The 24396-nt window shown below is 41.4% G+C and overlaps 1 protein-coding gene across 1 annotated transcript; it reads right to left on the bottom strand.

Annotated features, from left to right (window-relative positions):
- Window positions 1–3589: 3589 nt before the first annotated feature.
- Window positions 3590–22327, bottom strand: THOC7 (THO complex 7). Its single transcript, XM_015420258.1, has 8 exons — window positions 21865–22327; window positions 18222–18339; window positions 13372–13499; window positions 12735–12821; window positions 8292–8349; window positions 7279–7345; window positions 6878–6947; window positions 3590–5693 (listed from the first exon to the last, which is right to left on the bottom strand). The coding sequence occupies exons 1-8, from the start codon at window positions 21881–21883 to the stop codon at window positions 5626–5628; spliced, it is 615 nt and encodes a 204-aa protein (XP_015275744.1). The 5' UTR covers window positions 21884–22327; the 3' UTR covers window positions 3590–5625.
- Window positions 22328–24396: the final 2069 nt, after the last annotated feature.

Genomic DNA, 24396 nt, shown 5'->3' on the forward strand with positions numbered 1-24396 from the left:
TCCCCAGTATTGTCAGTCTGGACACTACTATTACAAGGGTTAGATTCAATAATCTCCACCTCCAGAAGAGAGCAGATTCACTCCCTTTTGCACCTCCCCCCAAGAATCAGGGGATCCCCCAAGAACAGCACTGAATATGATGTGGAGCATTAGGAGGGGACAATTAAGGAAATATTGCCCCCCCCGTTGGTGGAAGTGCCCTCGTACCTGGAGAGGCAGATCCAAGGAATCACCAATATTTGAAGCTCATCCTTGATATTTAAAAAGGGAGTTATATAGCTAGCTGTATCGTTGTATGGATATATAGCTATCTGTATTATTACTGACATGATTGCTCATCCCCCTGTAACACCAGATGGTCTGGACTACCTTTCAGGAATTACCCAAGAAGAGGAGTGTGCCATTGAGTCACAACCAACTCATGGTGACCCCCATCCACAGGGCATTCCAGGCAAGAGATGAGCAGAAGTGGTTTGCCATTGCCTTCCTTTGCATAGCAACCCCAGTCTTCCTTGGTGGTCTCTCCCATCCAAGTATTGACCATGGGCAACCCTTCTTAACTCCCAAGATTTGACAAGCCTGGGCTAAGCTGGTTTATCCTAGCTGCTAAATGACCCAAGCAGCCAGCCCAAACCTCTGATTTTATCAGTGAAAAATCCTGCTGAAAAAAAAAACTGCTGAAAGAGAGGGGAAAAAACTTTGACTGTCTTTAGTTGGGTGCTTGTATGATCAAGCATCATTTAAATACATTAACTACTTCAGACTGCAGGATCATCGGAACTCCAGGTTACCAATAAGGATTATCAGTGAAAACAAAAGAAATGTTTATGCAGTGGTGGTATGAGAGGAACTGAGCCATTTTCTTTCAAATCTGCAAACTTTTAGTCTTGTTAATTCTATATATTCAGGGCTTGCAAATTTACGGGAAAACATGCAATACAGGTTTCAAAATTTTCAGCATATTGCCAGTGATCTAATGCAGTGGTAATCACTCCGAGGTTCACAAGTCACTCTTGGCTCTCTCACATACCACTTCTAATTTGGGGGTTCAGGGGTTTGCTGTGCACCTTCAACAGCATGCCCAGAAGTAAGCATACCCCTGGTTAGAAGTGATAACAAGACCAGCAATGAACTTGAGTTAAAACCATAGTTCTATATATTTAATGTTTATGTGTGTGTGTTTGGTGGGGTGATACCTTTCTGGTTGATAATGACTGCAAATGTGATCCTCCACAAGTGAGCGTATCACTAATCTAACAGGTTTGATAGACTGTATGTAGTTCTGTTCATAAAGGAACCTTCTTATTCTTTTTATAAGGGAGGGAAACCCAAGTATGAATAATGGAAACAATTTCTGACTGTTATTTGTTGTCTTTGGGTTTACAGGTTTCAGATCTTCCTAAAAAGACGTTCTCAGTTTTCAAAAAGAAGAAGAAAAGTATGCCACCCATGTGGTACCATTCAGACATAACAGTAGGGAATCTTCAAATGCAGGTATCTTCAAATAACACATTAATTTTATCATTCAGCACAGGTCTTTAGAGGTGTTTTTTAAAAGCACATTACTTAGAAGCTGGCTGTAGTGGAATTTATTTCTCTGCAATACAGCTACAAGTAGAGTATAAGAATAACTTCTCACCATTGAATGCAATCACCACCAATCTATGCTGGAATATTCCAGTTAGTAATCAGAGTTGCTCTGAACAGTATGGGTTATTGACTGGTGTTACTATCTTACAAATTCTGCCCTGCTATTCAAAAAGTCATTAATTTGGACCACCTTCACCTTTAAAAAAATTAGTGCATACAATTGTTACATTTTAAGAGATTACTTTGGTTTCTTGTCATACATTTGATGTTACAGATGTTTAGAGAATTGAGTTTATCTCAGTTTAAAACAAAAACAAAAAAGAGGGAAGAAAATTTCAATCCAGAAGACTCGTAATCAAAAAGCTTGCAGAAAGAAAAATATATATCTATGTATAGACTTATCATGGTCAAGTACAAAAAAATCTAAAATTTATAATGGAAAGCTTTAATCAAATTAAAGGTAAAGTAAAAGTTTCCCTTGCTTGAAAGCTAGTTGAATCCGTCTCTAGGGAACTGAGCTCATCTCAGTTTCCAAGCCGAAGAGCCAGCACTGTCCGAAGACATTTCCATGGTCATGTGGCCAGCGTAACTAAACGCTGAGGCGCACAGAACGCTGTTACCTGTTTATCTACTTGCAATTTCTTGCTTTCGAACTGCTAGGTTGGCAGGAGCTGGGGCCAGAGACGGGAGCTCACTCCATCACGCGGCACTAGGGTCTCAAACTGCCAAACTACAGACCTTCTGGTCTGCAGCTCAGCGTTTTAACCTCTGAGCCACTGTGGCCCTTTAATCGAATTGCAAATATTAAAAACCGTATATCACAAAACAACGTTTGCTTACATATATGTGCACCTTCCCCTAGCATACAAAACCTTTTCAGTAAAATTGCGCTTGTATACAAGGGGATGTCATACAGTTACAAGCTTCATTCCTATAACCAAGTACGTTTACAAATATCATAAAATACATGTAAACCAAGCAAAAGCAAACACATTTTGGCTGTGAGGCCCTCAGTGGTTTAAATCTTTGCCATTCAAACTGTTTTTGTTGAGATTACAACAAGCCTGACCATGTGATTTTTATTAAAAAGGTTTTATATACTAGTGGAAGGTACATATACATATGCAACCAAAGATTGTTGTTTATCTCAGTTCAGCTATCACTTGTAGCTCCACTATCAATGATCATGCAAATGGATATGTGTGGCAGCTAGCCTAGTATGTCAAACATACAAAATACTATGGCTCATCTCCCAAATCTTGAGGTCCGCATCTTGAGTTGGGATGTTGGTTTCTTCCTTTAATAATACAGGGTGAAGTTTAAAATGTATTTCAGCTAAAAAGACATGTGAACTGTAGCCTATGTATTCTCAGCACGTATAACAGAAAGCTGAAAATGTCTAGTTATCTAATTACAAAGTTAAGGACTACATACCTCATTGCATAATTTTGACCGCCGCAACTGAAACTTGCCTCCCAGAACCAATATCTGAATCTCCTTTTTAGTCTGCAGGCATTTTGGAATTTTGAGAACAGAGTGGCGCAGCACCACCAAATGGCTGCTCTGGGGTGTGGGTCCAGTCAAGTACTGGGAAGTTCCAAGCCAAGTGTCCTCCTGTAATGAATATAACTCTTTCTGTATGAGTGCTCCCTGCAGATAGAAAGGTGATGCCTCTGGATTTTTCTGAAGCATCTACTGCTCCAAAGAGATGGTGGAAAGCCGGGGTTAGCTCTTTGTTTTGGGGTAAATATGCTTCAGTAAAGAAGGAAGTGGGCAGAAGAAAACACACTGCACTCATGTTGGGAATCACTGACATAGATAACTTTTCTAGCCTCCAAAGCTGTAAAATTTGCCAAGAGTACAGCTACCTTCTATGCAGATTTTATGAGAAACTGGTAAGTTTACCCCCCAAAAGGTGCTTTTATACTGAAATTCACCCCTGTAATAGGTGTGACGTCCTTAACAAACAATGTGTTGTGGCATGAGTTTCTGCAGGTTTCTGTCAACAAGCTACTTCATCATTCACATCACAGCTATATCAGCCTTTTAATAATGGAATAAATGGTTATTTCTAATAAAATAAGGGCTCAGATTGTTAAAAACCACAAAGCATCCTGAAATCTGCATCATTCACATTTTATAAGAACAGAGATGTGCCCATCCATTAACTGATTACTAATACAAACAACCCCCACAAGGGTCTTAATGACTTGTTTTTAACCACAAATATTTACCACACATCATGTATGAGAGCAATTGACATTCCTCTGAAAATAGGTTATATCTCTCGTAAATATAGTAGACAAAGAAAATGGTGTGTTTTGAGTTTGTCATGTTAAAAGGAAATGTGTAAGATGAGAGTCAAAAGAAATGAGCCCCCACTTTCCCAAACAACTCATGACTGCAGTCTCCAGATTTCAATATCTATAGACCAAGATGAGAATTAGATAGTGACAATCAGGATCCTGCAAGGACTTACAGGGAGGCACCTCCCCCCTCTCCTTTCTTTCTTTCTGGCAGCTCCCATATCCTGTTCTCTTTCCAGGCTTCCTTCTCACCCATCATCCTCCCCTGCCCCCCCAATCTTCAGCTTTATTTATTTAAATAATGTATACCCTCCTTTTTTCAATTTTTTCCTCTTTTTTAGATATCAGATCCAGATATTCCCAACCCCAAACACTGCCTAAATCGCTTGTTCAGTTTTAATTAGAAATACCCAGTCCAAAACCAAACAGGGAACCTGGGACACTGTTTCAGAACAGAAATATTGGAATGCACACCCCTACTACCAAATATGCTATGAGATTGTACCCTACTGTAGTTTTACAGGTAAATGTGTTTTGTTACCGTGTATTTATTTAGCACATTTTCCCAAATAGTCATTCACATAATCTCAGTAATCCTTAAAACAATTCAATAAGGAAGGCTATTATTGTTTCCATATTATATTGGATGGACTGATAGCATGTTCCTCAAGGCACTCAGAGTTCACAAAGCTGAGATTTGAACAAGGACTTCCAGCTCACAGCTCATGTTCTTAATTACTGCCAGACGCTATTTGCAAGGACAGCATCTGTCACATAGAGCTTGCAGAGTAAACAATTTTTACATTTCACCACTATAGCGTTCCCCCCACAGTACCTTAGATGACTAAAGCCTTTCATCTTTCTTTCAGATCAAATAAATTTGCTTTTCTTTTGCTATACGTCAGTTTATTTAATACCTATTTCTCACTAGGTGGATAATCTCTTGGATAACATCAGTGAAAAATCCATACAATTACTGGCTCTGAGAAGTGCAGAGCTACAACAATGCGAATCTTTGGGAAACAAGATACTTCAGTCCTCTAAGCAGTTTCAAAGGGTTTCCTTAAGGACTACAAAGAAGCATAAACTTAAAAATATGTGTTTTCCATGTAGATGTTGTTGCTGACTCCCATCAGGGATGGTAAAAGTAGAAAGGATTTCAAGTTAGTAATATTTAAAATTTCAGCAGCAGTGGATTGCTATTTCACTGTCTCAGGAAGTGGCACTCGGAAGACAAGGGTATTCCTTTGCTTACTGACAGCAATTCAAATGGTTCTGAAAGTTCAAGATTTTGCTGCCTTTTAAAATATGAAGTGAATAAGAAAGACTTTGAAGGAAAGGGAGCTGTGTCAGTGCAGTGAAACTGCTCTGCATGGAAAAGTAACAACTGGACCAAGGCTGTTCTTTAGGGACAGATATTTCATGCTTTACACCGCAATCCTAAACCAAGTTACAACTCTCTTAAACCCAATGGTTTAAATTGACTTAGAAGGGTGCAACGCTGCTAAACTGTGTGAATACAAACATGAACAGCTTTTTACACAATTCTAACTATGTATTACATAAAAATGTAAAAGCATATTTCAAAGATTAGGACAAACTCACAAAAATTAATTGAAGCATATTTTAGTTTCCTGTTGAAAAAATATTTAAAAATCCAAACTTCTAAGTATTCAATTTGGGGAGAAAAAATGTTGTTCCAGGCTTCTGAGTTAAATCCAAAGTCCATCTACTGTTTATTTTCCACCTCCATTGGATTGTCTGAGGATTCTTCTGCTTCTGAAAGCTTTTCATCATCTGAAACATTGTTTTTGTTATTTAGAATGCTTAGAGGATAATGGATTTTTAATATCCAGACAATGCTAAAATATTTGTTAGTTGATAAGAGTTGCTACTTTACTGCATAAAAACTACTCTTGATCATTAGGTAAGTAAATCAAAATACAATCATTTCATTATGTAGATTTACCCAGTTGATTCAGACCACTTTAAGGGCTAACTTACAATAGCTTCGATCCTATGCTATGTAAGTTCTCCCCCTGTTACAGCCTGGAAGTCAATAGGCTCCCAGGGACAGTACAGGGATGTTGTATTTGGTGAAGATCAGACCCTGCCTTGCAGGCAGAAGTTACCTTTTGGCAGCAGAAAACTTAGTTAGAATCCAAGCTAATGATCTTTCCCACAGTGGATTTCCAGCAAAGTTTTCAACAGAAGTTAGACTAGAAACTGGTATAATTTCCACACATTTTTTCCCCTCTTGCACATTTATATTTGGGTTAATGTACTAAACTCAGCATTTCCTAACAGAGGTTTAATGATAAAAATCAGAAAAAGGCAACTCGTAATCAAGACTGATACATGTTTTTAAATATTGTAAGTTTCAACTATTCAGGCATTAAAATATTTAATCTGAAGAAATGATATGTACTTCAATATGGTGAATTCAGTAAATTTCCCCCAACCATTATAATGAGCAACAGAGCCTAGGGCTACACTGTATACATCTTTCTTGCAATGGGTATAGAAAGACAGATATTTGCATAATTTGCAAAAAAAGTGGCACTTTTGCTTTGAATTTAGAACAGATGATAGCAGCAGATATTGCTAGCCTTGTGATTTCTGTAAATGTAAAAACTGAAAACGCATACAATATAAATATGCATAAGATATACTCCAAATTCCATTCCTCCTACTCACAGAGGCAGTGCTACAGATTTCCTTAAGACTCTGGGCTCAATCAGAAGGTATCTTCAACTTGCACAAGGGCAGGCCTCCAATTTCTGATTCCCCATCTTCCTCATGCCAAAGTGCTTGCCACTCCTGCATTTCCCCCCAACCTCCAGGAGATACTGCACTAAGAGGAGGAAGGTGGAAAGCCCAGTTCCATAAACAGAACTCTGCTTTCAGATTGCAGGATCTGACCTCACACCTACAGGAGAGGAAAGCAAGATATGTCTACATATGTAAATAGAACGACTTACTTTCCAGTGTCTGCTGAAGTTCATGGATGGTGCTCAAAAGGACATGAAACTGCTTTCGTCTCAGCTCCAACTGAAACAAAAGAAAAAAAGAATACTGAAATATAGGAACCCTTTCCTTGAACTTCTCTCTCTCATGTAGTGTTAAATGCTCACATAGCTAAGATAGCACCTTAAAGGCTAACACATTTTTATTCCATCATAAGCTTTTCTGGACAACAGCCCACTTCCTGAGATGCAACTGGACTCAAGACTATCACTTGCTATAGAAAAATACGTTACTCTTTCAGATATCATAAGAATCCTGATAATCTATCGCACTGAAAGCAAACATGGCTACTCCCTAGCTCTAAATATATATAAGCATGCCATAAAAGAATGAGGGAGAAAAATAATATACTTACTTTATCTTCAACACTTTCTTTGATGTGAGAAAGATGCTGAAGTTCTTTTCCTAGAGCTTCTAACCGCCTGAAAACAAATTAAATTTCTTGTCAGTGAGTATACAGTACTTTAATCAGTGATGGTTTTAAAAAAAATATGGGAAGGCAAGGACATAATTAATTACTAGCATTACAGTATGTTTGAGTGACACTCAAACTGACAGAGGGATAGAAATGTGCCTTGAAAAATAAAGTTAGGGCATTGGATGAATAGACCTGAGGTCTGGAAATGGGGAGACTGGAGTATGTAGTTCCATTATTTAGAACTTCAAGGCTAATTATTAACCAATTAACTCCAAAGTCTGGGTTCAGCATTTATTTTGCTTGGTCATATTTCCCCTGCTACTTCCTTTGCTTTCTAGCAATAATTTGTTAGCTGTGGCAATAAGGGTTATTCTTAGATGTGTGAAGGCCTGGGGAAAAATGGGGGGGGGGAGTGTTCTCCCTCCCCTGAAGACTTCTTTCAAATGTACAACTATTCAGACAGAAAGATTAGAAATTTTAGGAAGCATTAAGAACAATTAAATATTTTTATCTTTTGGAATAATTTTCAAGAAAAATTTTAATGCTCCCAAAAATTTCTGTTTGAACAATTGAAAAAAAATCCCCCCCCCCCCACGGATGTTCTCTTCTTAAGTTTTTCCATTCCTTCACATCTCTTAACAGGCCACACTACAGCCAACATATAAGGAAATCTCAGAAGTATCACTGATGCCCAGAAAGCACAGTACAATTCCCGACCCTTGATTAGGCAGAAAGAAAGACAGAACACCAAAAGGCAATATTAACTGCTCTCTCTCTCTCTGTATATCTTAGTTCAAATCTTCTGTAAGTATTTTAATAACATCCTTAGAAACTATCCTGTCTTGTCAGTGACTGCCACTTCATACTATTTGACTTCATAAAAATTTGACAGTAGCTAACAAAACTATATTATATGACAATGTTTGTATCAGCTGTTAGACCACACTTACTTCAGTGTTTCATGCCTATCTGGATGATGCTGTATTACTTTAGCCAAGGCATCATATTCTGGAAAAATAACGTGGATTATAAATTAGGAAAAGTGTGCATTTATGTAGGTCTACAGCCTGCCTAAAACAATACAGTTAGGACCACAGAGGAGTCTGGTTCAGTTGTTTTATATAACCCTTGATTTCATGCCAAAAAATCCAACACATGTCCCAATCACTCCCTATGTCTTAATGACTCATTCACTTTTTAAAGTCCAGCTCACAAAGATCAGACACAAACCCTTTCCCTGTTATACCTCTCACTTTTATTAAACAGGGCTGAGAGGAAGTTTTGGCTGCTCTCAGCCCTTCTTACACCTGTAACTTACAAAAGGGATTCACATCCCTTCCCTAACAGGGGAGCCACAGTACTACTTTAACTTATCTCTTACTCAGCAATTTGTTACTCATTACAAAACTCTTGAATAACATGAAGTAAATAAAACAAAATCCAACATGTGCACTGTACCTCCTCCTCCATAGCTATGTTCAATATACATGCAGTTCTCTTTATTTGCCATTTAGCATCCTCATAAATCACTGTAGATGATTTTTTCTTTCTTTTTTTGAGTACTGGCAATTATGAACATAGTACTTTCTAAATGAATGTGACTATTTCATAAAGTAATGACAACTTCAACATATACGCTTGGATCCTGACCAGCATTTCCACAGGCTCAAGGACTTCTGCTCAAAGAGTGTGTTTTCCCCATCTCCCCTCTCTTGTGGGAGGCTAAAATGTCCCTGGGAGATGGTAGCATCATGCTCCTTGAATGGAAGAACCACCGGTTGGGATACAGCCTATAGTATGGGCACCCATTTTCAAATACTTTCAGAACATCCTCATTAAAAAATCACAAAGTATCTTATTTGAGAATCAAATTGACGGGAACCAATGGTACAGTTCTCATATCTGCGTCCACGTGTTGGAAAGAAACCTTCTTTACATAGGGTACAGGAGCATTAAACTTCAAGTTACACTTTCAAATTGCCCTTTGGTTTACCTTTGTAGTCAACTAGATAATTAGATATAATGGTTTTTTCCTCCTTGATTAGCTCTTGTTACTATTATTATGGTTATTATCTTCATGATGTATCTCATGAATTGCTTAAATACCCAAACCTTTCTTCTCAGGGAGTGCTGTTTTGACCACTTAAGTGGGTATATGGAGATGTGCAGAACATATTTATCAGTGCATGAAATTTACTATGTAGTTCTTAGAATTTCCAGCCTTTATAAATGTTACATTTCCACAAATCTCAAAAGCAACAAATGGGGGATAGCTACTTATGTTGCTCAGAGTACAAGCTTCTCTTATATAGTTTGTGTTTTTCTTCAGTTTATCTAACTACAGTGGAGCCAATAATTTCCCTTGTTCTTTACTAGTCTCTCTGGAGAAACTTCCTGGAACAAACAGCTCAGAACATTGTTAAACATTTAGAGCATGCTGTCTAATTAGACATGGTCATTTCCCCCCCTCATTCAGAGATTTCTTGATGTACCTAAAGATATTTGAATTTTTAGCCTGTCCTATACCCAAAGTTCCTGCCAGGTGGGATTCCATAACCATAATGTCTATATACAGTATTTTAAAAGATTTTGTTCAGAGTGCTTATATAGCACTCTTATATAGCATTGGCTTATATAGTTATATAGTGTCATGCCATATGGAACACTCTAAGTTGTAACCATTTTTTCCAACTTGACTAATAGCTGCTTTCAAAAAAAAATATCAAGCTGGGCTGGTTCTATAGACATACTCTTAGCTAATATTAAGGGAACACCTACATTTTGTAATGGAAACATTATTACTGACCTCATTCTTGATAGTTAACCAAGATGCAGTGGAGGAAAAAGCCTTAGGGTGCAAGATTATTCCACTTTTCTGCAGGTGTTCCTAACAGTTTGCAAGCATATGAGGCTAGGCTGCATCAGAGCAGCCTCACCATTCTGATTTGCTTCCACGAGGGACAGTACCATTCCCCATGCTCTCCCTTCATTGGTTGAACGATTTGGTCCGGTGACCTGATTTACATAAGGATTCTATATGTCAACTGTTGCTGTATCTCCACTATCTGGGCAACTGTGTTATTGTGACATCCCAGAAACCACCTTGGTTTCTGCAGCAATTAGTAAGACAGTAGGGTCTGTCTGGCCCTGCTGCTGTTCCTGATTCCTGACCACTTGGCTGTTCCAAAGTCCTGCACCTTCCTGCCAGTTAAAATACATTGCACCAACAGACTTTTTAGTGGTACTTGCTTATTTTTCTCTAGAAGGAAAGGACAGAAATAGGGATGTTTAGGAAATTTAGGAAATTGGAATATCTTCAAAACTCAACTGAGGATTCCTATCTTTTTCTCAGCTAGAAATGGTATTTCAGAATTACCATTTTGCCATATAATTATACCACGTGTATTCATCACTCATGTTAACAGTTAAGTGCCATGTACATAACTTTGCATTTAGTGAGCACTTGAATCACAAACATGCAATGCATATATTCCTTAACCCTTGCAAATAGACAAGATATATATTAAAAATGTTTGTTAATAAAAGCCTTTTAAACCATATTTTGTCAAAATCAATTTTTTTAAAAATGCAGTGTTCTCACCCTAAAATAACTTTTGACCATCAGACTGTGTTCTGTTTTAATCAAACTAAGTGTACATATGCTATGCACAAAACCCACATTTGGACAAATCTGGATGTGTATGGGCAAAATAGAAAAGTGGCCAAAATGTGACTGACACACAGGCAGCTATTACTCAACTTTTAGTTTTATTGGGCATACCCAGAACCACGTCCAGGTTCAGGAGTCTAAAAGCAAGCTACAGATTTGTCCCATACTAACTGGGTGTAGATACTGAGTAGCCCCAGCCAATTCTAGAACATTATTTGGAATACCAAACTAAACAAAAAACTTTTTGCATCCTGGTGGAAGAACAAAATACATGGAGACAGATGAATCTCCCCGGGGAGGGAGTTCCAACGTTTTGGTGCCATAACCAAGAAGGCCCTTTCTTGGTTTGCTACTCATTTAGCCTCAGATGGCGGGGGCACCTGAAGCAGGGCTTTTGAAGATGATTGGAGTTACTGGGTAGGTCCATATTGGAGTAGGCAGTCTTTAGGTGCTCACCCAGAGTTGGTCAATACCAGAATTCTGAATTGGGACCAGAAGCAAACTGTAAACCAGTGCAGATTGAACAAGACTGAAGTGATATGGTTCCTACAACCCACTCCAGTCAGTGCTCTGGTTGCAGCATTCCGTGCCAACTGTACCTTCTAGACTGTTTTCAAGGGCAGCCCCACATACAGAGCCCTGTAATAATCTAACCTAGATGTTGCCCTGACCAGGATGGCACAGGCTAGCCTGATCTCAGATGCTAAGCAGTGTGATGGATGGGAAACCACCAAGGAAGTCCAGGGTTGCTATGCAGAGCAGGCAATGGCAAATGACCTCTGTTAGTCTCTCGCCCGGAAAACCCTACAGGGTTGCTGTAAGTCAGCAGCAACCACAGCACACAGCACTTTCCAACAACCTAGACATTACCAGGGCACACACCACAGTAGTAAGATCTTTTCTGCCCAGGAACAATCACAGCACCCCTAGCCAGCACTGTCTATCCAGCAGAAGATCCAGATCCAGCAGTACCCCCAAGTTATGAACCTGCTCCTGCACATAACAGGAGATAGCCCTGCTTCTGGGCCAGACCCCTACCCAGCACCTCTGTTTTGTTGGGAATATGCTTCTACTTGTTCCAATGGCTTGCCTGAACACAGAAATCCTAATTTGTTCAGCAGCTCTGACCTACTCAGCTTTCTACACACAGAGATGAAAGCAAAGACCAATAGGATGCTCCAGCTACTAATAGTACTTTCTAAAGACACTCCCTCCTTTCTTCCCTCTACTCTTCCCTCCCTGCTAATGATGTCTCACAAAACAGGAATGTGCTTCAAAGACTTCGGCCCTCCAAAGGAAATTTTTAAAGGCAACGAAAAGGCAAAAAGGTTTGGTTTGTAAAAGATCTATTTTGTTTCAGAGTAGGGGATGCATTGAGTAGCTGGACAGGACAGGAAGGGAGAGTGTGGCTGATCACTGCAAGATACAAAGATGGAGAAGCCTGTAAAACATTTGCTTAAGAGTTAAAAAGTTCAGGAATCCAGTAAAGCAGCTAGACAGAAAGCAGCAGGAGACTGATGATCTTTGATCAAGAATGAGGAGGAGGAGGCTTGACTTTTCCTAGTTCTCTCTCGTCAACTTTCTCTTTATTGCAACCAACCAATGACAAGCACGAACCAGAGTTGTGCACCAAACTGTGGCTTAGACATCTGAATGCAGATTATCACAATCCAGTTACAAATGTATGAAATTAACAGTTACTAAGTGCAAAGTGAATCCTTACCTTGGCGATTTTTCCGTATTCTTTTTGCTTGAAGAATCTGCTTTTTGCACTTAGCAATTTTTTCATGTGCTGCAGCTATGCTGTTTTCTTTATGAGAAATAACACAAAAAGTATTGTAACCCAAGTCCATGAGGTCATTATGCCTATTTCTTAAACTGAAATCTGATAACGTAAGTACTAACGTTACATAAAATATCTGGCTTTCATGTTTCATCTCTAGGATTGTATATTTCAAAATGTAATTACTGTTAAAATGCTAAAAATGCAAATCTACTAAATTAATATTCTTGCAGAATGGCAGATAAATGGCAATACATTTATATTAAATTCCAGAAGATCTACTGTCTTTCAGTAGCAAGGGTTTGGGATGTGAATCTAGGATTAACTCCCAAACAAACCAAGGACTATAAGGGTGTAATTGGCATCTAGACTGCATCTTTATGTTTTAGTATATAAAATGGGAATCAAGACAACCTGCTTTAAAGGACTGTGGTGAGAATGGATGAGAGAAGGATTATGACACCCTGCATAGTTAACACAATAAACTGTAATAAAAATGTCTCTAGGAGACGCTTCTTCTTTTAAAATTGCACTTTACATGACACTAATATGCAGGAGAAATGCAGCTGTTGTTTACCTATGTCTTTGTAGATTTTTTCATAATTCTCCATTTCTCTGAGGTTCATATCATACACAAGTAAAGTTTTCCCCATTGAAAATTCACATTGTGACAGAGTGCTCAGCATGCGTTGATACTGGGTATAGCTAAAAAAATCAGACAAGGATTTTAGTTAATGCATTCAAAGAAGCTGGTATTTCATGCCTATATTGCAATGATTCTCAAAGGATATAGTCTGGATTAAAATGTAGTGTAAATGAACATTAATGAACATTGTTTCTGTTTTACAAACTCCTATGTATACCTGCAAAGCAAACCTTTGTGTAATTTAATTACAAGTATTTAACTATTCATTGCAAAGATGATCCCTTATACCCAGTATAACCAAACTGTTATCTTGTAAGAGTCTGGACTAACAGATACAATTTAATTACAATGAGGAAATACGTTTAAAAAGGGAATGGAATCTCCCTTTAATCCTGTATTTGGGAAGTGTACGGTAGGAAGGATGATGTGAAAGAGACATAAAGCAGTTAACCCAATCTCTATATTAACTATTAATACATGTTTTAAAATTATCACTCTTTATTTGTTTGTATAAAAATTGATAGAAAGGACAAGCTTCTGTCATTAATCCTTCCCAACTATTTACTACCCAATCCCAATCAGACTGACTCAGCATCTCAACCACATCTTCTGACTCCCAAGTAAGCTTCATACAATTGCAGATGCTGAAAAGCCCAAGGCAAGTGCTCCTTAGGAAAGCCACCAGCGGGATGAAGTCAAAGAGCATCCCCAACCTTGGTCTCAGCTATTTAAAAACTAGCTCTATGCTTCTATATGCAGTCTGGTTACTATTGCTATTATCAGCTTCAAGGTGGCACGGGGATTTGATCTTTAGTTAAACCATGTTTATTCTTTTTTACTTAAAACTCCCCCTCCTCCACCTCTAGCTTTGGTTGAATTTTTGTGATAGCATTTTCCCACCTGTAAAGGTTCATCCATACTGTTAATGGATGCCTGCCCAATCATATTTTCACTTTCATGATATAGCCTTGAAAGTGAGTCCCTGTTCAGAAACCATACTGAAATACCCAATCCACATTGCAGTGTTCTCACATCATCTACTAAGTAATCATTTTAACTGGAGATTAAACCTTCTGCATACAAAGCTTAACCACTGAGCTAGAGCCCTTGCACAGTGCTATAGAAGGGGAGCATATAGCCCTCAAAGAATCAAAAGGAATAAAAATAACATAAAGACTTCATTTAGAGAGGAAAGCGAGGGGTATGTCTATGTTGGGATTGCAATTTTTAAAGGCTAAATTAGTATTCCTGTGCTAAAACAGTATGGTGAGGGAACAACTCAGCTTCTAAACCAAGGGTGTCAAACATATGGCCCGTGGGCCAGATTCGGCCCCTGCAGGGCTGCTATCTGGCCCGTTAGCAACTGGCTCTCTGCTGGTTCCTGTTCCTGCATCACAGCTTCTTTTGCCCAGTCTCTCCTATTTCCTGCTTCACAGAGGAGAGAAAGAAAGCCAAGTCTCCCTTCGCTCGATTGGCTGAGGGCTCCTCCCTCTCTGGGGAGGGAGAGGGAAGGAAAGAGCCAGAGAGAGAGAAGATGGTGTCCCATGCCATTTTAAAGAAGACCAACAACATTTTATTATAGGTATAAGCTTTTGTGTGCAAGCACACTTCTTCAGAGAGAGGGAGGGAAAGAGCCAGATAGAGTGAGTGAGAGAGAAACGGAGTCCCATGGCACTTGGAGAGATCCCCCTTTTTAGTTTTAACAAATTAGGGGGGAGAAACCTAACAACACAGCTTGCATTTTTATTAGTGGAAGGGAGCAAGAGTCCAGTAGCACCTTACCAACCAACAAAGTTTGTGGCAGGGCATGAGCTTTCATGAGTCACTGCTCACTTCTTCAGATAAAGCTAGAATGCGAGTCCATCTGTCTTTATATCTTGGAGAGTGAAGTGATTTCAGACACCAAATGACAATAGCAGGCATTGCTAATGAGAGAATAAAACCTAGGTCTCGATTCAGTAGGAGGATGCATTGTCTTGAATTTCATTATCAGTTGCAATTCAGTAGTCTCTCTTTCTAATCTCCCTTTCAAATTCCTTTGTAAGAGAACTGCTACTTGGAGATCAGCAACTGACTGTCCTGGAAAGGTAAAATGTTCCCCCACTGGTTTTTGAATGTTGTGGTTTCTAATAGCAGTAGAAAGAGTAAGAGTCCAGTAGCGCCTTAACGACTAACAAAGTTTGTGGCAGGGCATAAGCTTTCGTGAGTCACTGCTCCAGACTTATTTCCATTTATTCTTTGCATCCTCCTGGACTGAATATTCCTGTACCAAACTGAGACCTAGGTTTCCTGTCTCATTATCAGTGCTGATATCTCCATGCCTACTACCCCTCTGTATATCAAACCTAATCCAATCACCCCTGCTATTGCCATTTGGCATCTGAAATCATCTTTATAAACTTTATATGTCTGGTACGTCATGTTACGTTTTATGGCACACATGGCCCGGCCTGACAAAGTGACATTTATGTCAGATCCGGCCCTTGACACCTCTGCTCTAAACCATTAAAAATAGTGAGGTATGAATAGGAGTTGCATTATGTCATTATCTTTCATATCACAGTCAATACCTCCAGTTACTGCAACTCTTGCACAGCCACATTCCACAAGACAATTGCTTAACAAACAGGTCCATTATCTGAAGGCAGAATTACATTTCCCTAGGTACAAAATATTGCATGTCCAATGAAAGGGTTGTGATGTCCCTGCAACACAAGTGCAGTCTTGGTGGAATATATCTGGACTGCTTGCCCCCAAGAAATGGGTGGCAACTATGCATTTATTGCAATAAAAATGATTTAATTTTCATTTTATTTGTTTTATTATATTTTTATCCCGCCCTCCCCGTGAACTGGCTCAGGGCGGCTCACAATTAAGGGCACCGTGTGCCAGGTATATAAAACAAGATAAAAATAACCATATATTACAATTAAAGTGCTCAGTGATGTTAATCCTTCAGGTGAATTTAGATGGCGTACTGTAGATGTAACACAAAGTCCCAGTTCAGCGGTGACCGATCCATCACGATGCTGTGGCTCGATCTTCATACAGGGCCAACCCACTCCCCCACTGTTACTAACGATAATAGTTGGTGGTAGTGGCGGCTCCTAATTAAAAGCCTGGTGGAAGAGCTCCGTCTTGCAGGCCCTGTGGAACTGTAAAAGGTCCTGCAGGGCCCTGATCTTCTCCGGGAGCTCGTTCCACCAGGTAGGAGGTGACCGTCGCATGGATCACTGTAGCTAGGTCATCGCAGTCGAGGAAGGGAACCAACTGCCGAATCAGCCGGAGATGGTAAACAGCTGACCTGACAGTGGCTGCCACCTGGACCTCCATAGTTAGGGAGGGATCCAGGAGCACTCCCAAACTTCTAACCTCCGGCGCTGGCACCAGAGCCGCCCTGTTGAAGGCCGGGAAAGGGATCCCCATCCCCAGACCGCCCGACCCAAGCACAGGACCTCCGTCTTCACTGGGTTTTGTTTCAGCCGGCTCAGTCTAAGCCAACCAGTCACGGCTTGCAATGCCCGGTTCAGGTCTTCTGGACTGGAGTCCGACCAGCCACCCAACATCAGATAGAGCTGGGTGTCATCTGCATACTGATGACACCCTAGCCCATACCTCCGGGCAAGCTGGGCAAGGGGGCACATATAGACGTTAAACAACATTGGGGAAAGCACCGCTCCCTGAGGCACACCGTATTCAAGTGGGTGTCTTTGGGACTGCTGTTCCCCTAGTGCCACCCTTTGTCCCCAACCGTGGAGAAAAGAGGCACGCCATTGTAAGGCAAGTCCCTGTATCCCCACATCGGCGAGGTGGTGGGTCAGCAACTGGTGGTCGACCATGTCAAATGCAGCTGACAGATCTAACAACAGTGCTGCCGAACCACCTCGATCCAGATGCCTCCAGCAGTTGTCAGTACGGGCGACCAGCATTGTCTCTGTCCCATGACCCGGGCGAAAGCTGGACTGGAAGGGATCTAAGATGGAAGCATCATCCAGGAAGCCCTGTAACTTTATCGCCACCGCCCTCTCAATTAATTTGCCCAAATAGGGCAAATTGGAAATCGGCCGATAGTTGGCTAATTTGGCCGGATCCAATGTTGGTTTTTTCAGGAGGGGGCGGACCATCACTTTCTTGAGTGCCCCCGGGAACCGCCCCTCAGAGAGGGACTTGTTGACAATCTCCCTTAGGGCACCTCGAAACCCCTTGTGGCCCACTTTGACGAGCCAGGACGGCCACAGATCAAGGCTGCATGTGGTTGGGAGCACAGACACGAGCAATCTGTTGGCTTCCTCCAGACTGAGTGGGCTAAAACAACCCAGAGTTGGAGATGTGCAAGGGGCCTCGATTTCATCTACTGATTTCACATCAAGGCTCTCAGAGTGTCTTCTAGAGGTACGAATCAATAGAATGTATTTCCAGGACATACTGCTTAGTCAGCCCATGTCATAGCTATCAGCAGCGTCTGTAAAATGCACTACCAATAGCTACCAAAACTGTTCACAGCATTGCACAGGATACTGAACAGCATATGTTTGAAGATATCAGGTAGATTAGTTAAATAACTGGCACACTGTAGCCTGTTCTCAGTCATTAACTGGCTACAATATTTAGACTGTCCAGACATTTATTTTCTCAAATACCTTTTGGTGTAAATTTGTTTTCTGGTGCCTGCAACTGGATACATTTCCTAAAAATTTCTTAAAATGAACTGATGCCATACAGTTTCAGGGCTAGATGAACCTTTCCTACTTTCCTTTGATAGATAATAGGTAGCCAAATACCCTTCTTCTTGAGATCCAGAATTGCACCACTTGATAAAGCTCTTCACCAACAAATTTATCCGTCTGTCATCACCTGCACCATCACCATCAATCAAAAGTCGCTTGCGAATAACTTCATCTAAAGTAGGAAAAATATTTTTAGAAGAGCAATGTAAACATGCTGTTTATTGCAAGATAAACTATTATTAAATTAGGCAACCACTCCATCCCCAAACCTGTTTACAGTCCTAATCTCAATGCAAGTTACTTCGAAGTATTGTAAGATTGCAGCCAATATAGTATTTCCTATTCGATATATCAGTACCCTGTTAACAATATCTACATTATGTTTACATCAACAACAGCTCTGATTTCATTTAGTTATGCATATGAGGCCTTAGAGGCATATAAAGGTTGAATTTTTTTTAAAAAAATCAATTAAATCTTATATTAGATTCAAAGACAACTAGGTTTTCCATGTAAAAAAAGCTTAAAGGGCAGAGTGAATGCAAAAAGAGGACAATCAACATTTATGTACAGGAAAACAAGATTTGAAGCCAGGATAATGGTGACTAGGGTCACAACTATTAATTATTTATTTCAATTATACTCCACCTTTCTTACCAGTGGGGACCCAAAGCCACTTACATAGTTCTCTCCTCTATGTATTCTCACAACAACCCTGTGAGGTAGGTTAGATTGATAGTGTGTGACTAGCCCAAGGTCGTCCAGTGAACTTCCACGGCAGAGTGGATATTTTGAACCCAGGTCACCCAAATCCTAGTCCAGATCTCTAACCACTACACCACACTGACTCAAGGTACACAATGTCACACCAGGAACTTATCATGATTTCACGTGATTTCTTCACTGTGGAAGATGAGAAGTGTTTGCCCACTCGCAGAACCACTGATTTTGGGAGGGATGTTGAAATACCTGAGTCAGATTGAGGTGACGAGAGAAAAGGTCCTATGACTGATAGGCAACTTAAAAACTGATAAAGAACTCAAATGTGAACTTGTGGATCTCCTGACAAAAATATGTAATCTTTCATTAAAATCTGTCTCCATTCCTGAGGACTGGAAGGTAGCTAATGTCACTCCCATCTTTAAAAAAAGTTCCAGAGGAGATCCGGGAAATTACAGGCCAGTCAGTCTGAAGTCCATACCGGGTAAATTGGTGGAAACTGTTATTAAGGAGAGAATTAGTAGGCACACAGATGAACAAAAACTATTGAGGCAGAATCAGCATGGGTTCTGTAAGGGAAGATCTTGTCTTACTAACCTGTTAGTGTTTTTTGAGAGAGTGAACAAATATGTGGACATGGGGGACCCAATAGGTGTTGTTTACCTTAACTTCCAGAAAGCTTTTGATAAAGTTCCTCATCAAAGGCTCCTAAGTAAGCTCAATAGTCACGGGTTAAAAGGACAAGTCCTCTTGTGGATCAAAAACTGATTAATAGGAAACAGAGAGTGAGTACAAATGGGCAGTTTTCTCAGTGGAGGGTGGTAAGCAGTGGAGTACCGCAGGGATTAGTACTGGGTCCAATGCTTTTTAACTTCTTCATTAAAGATTTGGACTTGGAAGTAAGCGGTGAAGTGGCTAAATTTGCGGATGACACGGGATTGTTCAGGGTGGTGACAACCAGGGAGGATTGTGAGGCACTCCAAAGGGATCTATCGAGGATGGGTGAGTGGGCATCAACGTGGCAAATGGGGTTCAATGTGGCCAAGGGCAAAGTGATGTACTTTAGGGCCAAAAATACTAACTATAAATACAGGTTGATGTGGTCCGAACTGGTGGAGACTGGCCAAGAGAGAGATCTTGGAGTCGTAGTAGATAACTCACTGAAAATGTTGAGATAGTGTGTGACTGCAATAAAAAAGGCCAATACTATGCTGGGGATTATTAGGAAGGGACTTGAAAACAAATCAGCCAGTATCTTAATGCCCCTGTGTTGGACTGGATGGACCATTGGCCTGATCCAACATTGGCTTCTCTTATGTTCTTATGTTCACAAGTACATTTAATAGCATTGTGCACGTTTCATGCCAATAACAAAAGCAGTCAAAACATGCCATGGCTGAAGCTTTTGAATAATTTGGGCATCCCTGCATCTATAGAAAAATATTAATCTGTAAATTAACCAAAGGGGGGGGGGACCCTCTAAAAAGCCTGATGAGGACAGAGCATGAGAGAAGGAGAAGGGAGGATCAGGAAATTGACATTTAAATTAGAGATGTAAAACTCCTGGAAATTTGAAAAAAAAACAACCAAATATGTACAATACTATTTTTCTTATCAACCCTAAACTTATTTTCTTGCATTAACAATACAAAATGCATTTTTGGCAAGTTAGCATATAAAACCATACTACTTGCAATTTTTATGAAATTTAAAAAGATAAATGCCTATTATACACAAAATTGTGAATAATATTAAAAGAGAGAGCATGCTGCAAACTGCTGCACGTTATACTGCCTTAAAACAGCTATCTAGTTTTTGTCATCTGAGAGACTGAAAGTGTACAATTAGCAAAATATTTGAATATTTAAAATAAGCTTTATAGCATTGAAAACAATGACTGTATACATTACTGTATTATTGTACACATTACAATATACTAGTTGTAGACAAAATTAGCAATGGTTAAACATTAAATAATGTATTTTAATTCAGAAGCATGAGAGAGACAGAGAGGAACAGGAATGGGGGGGCATTCTAATCTGTAAAAAGGTCACACTGGGGGCAGAAAGGAAAGGTTTCTGTGGAAATCAAGATAAGAGAGGACTGATTCACAAAACAGGGCGAGTAGCTGAGTGAACCTACAGGCCACTTTTCAAGCAAAAATAATCTGGCAGCAAAATGAAGTCACTGAAAACTTCCAGGAAAGCGTGCAGCCCGATCCTTAAGCACGTTTACTGGGAAGTAAGCGGGTTTTTTTTGTTCAGTCGCACAGTCGAGTCCGACTCTCCGCGACCCCATGGACCAGATCACGCCAGGCCTTCCGGTCTTCCGCCGTCCTCTGAAGTTGGCTCAATAGTAAGCGTTTACTTCCTAATAAACATGCACAAGCCTGCACTCTTAAGTGTTTCGGTCTGGCGCGGAGCTTTCGAAAGTTAACACGAGACGTTGGACTGAGGAACAGGGTGGCTGAGCTAGCATGATAGCGTTTTCGAGTACAGATAACTTGGGGTGAAAGAGCAGGAGGGAATTAGATTCAATGAAATGGAAAGCCCCCCCCCCCAAGTTTAAGATCTACGAGAAAGCAGAACCCCCGGGGGGGGGTGGGGGGGCGGTATGCCTAGCAGGAGATTAGAAATCGGACTTTTTATATATTTAGCGAGGGAAGCTCCATGCTAAACCCCAGAAAGAGGGTGGCTGAGACTGGGGAGGCGGGGGAAAGAAGAGAGTCACCCTAACCCTGAAATGGGGGAAGGGTCGAGGAACCCGGCTCTTTACGAGGTCTGAGGTAAAAAATGAGGCGAGGAAGAGACCACGCGCGGCTGGCGAAGCGGCCGGCGTAAGGGAAGGCCTTGCCCACCCAGGGAGGGAGAACGTGGCCGTCCACTCCGAGGCGGCCAAGGAAGGAAGGACGGAGGGTCCCCGCCAGTTACCGTCCCTCGTTGCCGGGCCGGTGCCTTGGGGTCGGCCTGTTCCTTACCGTCAGTTACGGCGCCCATAGCGATGGTGGCGGCGGCGGCGGCGGCGGCTTCTGCTGCTGGAGTCGGTCTGGGCGGCGGCGGCGAGTGAGGTGGGTCCGGCTCAGGCTGCCGCTTCCCACAATGCAGCAGCAGCAGCAACAGCGACGGCGGCAGCCGGGTAAGCGGCGGCCATGGAGGGGGAGGAGGTGGTGTCGTCGTCGGTGGCTGGGGCCTGATCCGCGCCGAGACGGGACGAGGAGGGGGGCAAGGAGCGTGGGGGGTGAGAAAAGGGGGGGGCAGCCGGGCCTGGCTCGGCGGCCGAACACGGGCAGCGGCAGCAGCAGCAGCAGTGCCGGCGCAGCCTGCCAAGTGTGCCCCCGCCCCGTGGGCCCCCCGGCCTCCTCCAGTCCAGTAGGGCTCCTTCCTCACCAGGTGAGGGCAAGCAGGGGACAGGAGAGGGGGCTGAGTGAGGAGGGCAGGGTTCAACCCAGCCCTCATCTGCTGGCGGGGGGTGGGGGGGAGGAGGCTTCCTGCGTGGCTTGGCCACTGGCCATGTAACCTTTGCTGACCTTTGCACTGAGTCTATGGTGCTGGCCATAGTGCAGCCACCTTCGCCCCGGCTAAATACTTTGGTGCTAGCCAGTCAAAATGTCATCGCCACAGTTTTTCTTGTGATCCACTGGTCAGTATTATTAGTTCCCCAATTCTTGCCTCTGCTACTTGTTGACACTGTTTATCATCGGGGTTATTGTTGCCGCGACTTCCTTTTGTCCCCACGATGCATGTTTTTATTTATTTATTTGCAACATTTGTACCCTGCCTGGTATGCCACCATGTTGTGCTCCTCACGGCCATGGGTGTCTAACGCGATTGGTATTGTTTTCTTTGTAACCTCCTGCTGTCACAGTGTTACTTGAGAGCCAATTACCTGACTTCTCTAGTTGTCACCTTCGTCACCTGGGCTTCCTTTACCGCCACAGCCATCCTCTGTGTCTTCTTTACCACCACCATGTGCACTGTGATGGCATCATCACCACAGCCTCATTTGTAGACTGTGCTATTCTCTTGTAGCCAAAGCCATTGCCATGTTCGTTGCACCTTCCTTATTGATGCTGTTGCCTTCATGCTACCATTACATTCCATCACTGCCACTTCATAATTGCTTATGCTTCTGCCTTGGTGGCATTACCTCAGTAGATTTTGCCCTGTTATCATCATCTTCTGTGCTGCTACCATATCAACCTAAGGTTTCTACTAATAACTGTTAGCTTGCATCACAAACTTGACTGTAGTATTACAACTTTCCTTGTGGCTCTGTCATTACAGTTCTTTCCATTGTGGGTTTGACTTGCATGTTTCCTGCAAGTCTGTTAATGTGGTTCTTCCATCCCCTTGTTATATGTGTGTGTCAGGTGCCATCAAGTCACAGCCGACTTATGTTGGTCCTGTACAATTTTCTGTTTATGCGTGTGAGTATTTGTGTGTGTGTGGGGGCTTGCGGGCCTGGGAAGTCATGGTGATTTCTGGTAATCCCTAGTGGGATTAGGACATTTCAGAGAGGTGGCTTATACCATCTGCCTCTGCGTCCTGGTCCTTGTACTCCTTGGAGGTTGCCCTTCCAAGTGCTTGCCAGGGTTGGCCCAGCTTAGCTTCCGAGAACTGACGAGTTTGGGCTTGCCTTGGCTATCTGGGTCAGGGCACCCTGTACAGTTTTCAGTTTGTTTGCCTGCTTCTGCATAGCAACCCTGGACTTCCTGGGTGGTTTCCCATCCAAGTACTAACCAAGTCCGACACTACTTGTCTTTCGAGATCAAGCTAGCCTGAGCCATGTGATCGTTATATTCACCATTTAAGAACCCATCTGTTATGTGTGATGTTATCCATGACTATTTTGTAATGTTTGTCTTCTTAATCATTCCTGCCATTTTCCTTATCACCATTACTGGATGTCCCATCCTTTCCAGTAGAACTTTTGACAGTGCTTCCTGCCTCTTCCTTCCCATAGATGTGGGGGCATTTTTTTGACTTGTTATTGTCACTGATATTTTTCGCATCAATGTTATGGACACGACTGCCATTGTTAACACAACTGCCTCTTAAAAAAAAAAAAAGATTTAACTTGTGGTGATTTTATGCTCCCTATACATAAATACGTTGAGAAACCACTTTGTTTCCATCACTTTTTCTGAAGTTGTTAACACTTCCCATTATTTTATTTTTTTTGCTATTAATTCCTTTGTCATATTTGGTATTCCCGCTGTTGTTAATATGGTTGCACCACTTTTCTTGACACTATTTCTACTGTGCTGGTAGCTATGTCATTTTTATCCATCGATAAAAATTCCTGCCATTTTCCTTCGATGGAGCTACCTTTTGCCCTGATCCGTTTGTAAGGCCTTACCTCTCGTTTTGAGGGGCAGATTTTCTTTGCTGGTTAGCACTGTTTGATTCATTGTTTCCTGCTGTCTTTCTCTTTGCACTGATTTTACTACCGCACTTCATTTTGTTGCACTGCCACTGTCCACAAATAAGTGGATAGCTAAGCTCCTGTT

This window comes from Gekko japonicus, unplaced genomic scaffold, assembly GCF_001447785.1.
Source record: "Gekko japonicus isolate JY-2015 unplaced genomic scaffold, Gekko_japonicus_V1.1 scaffold262, whole genome shotgun sequence".
Taxonomy (NCBI): Eukaryota; Metazoa; Chordata; class Lepidosauria; order Squamata; family Gekkonidae; genus Gekko; species Gekko japonicus.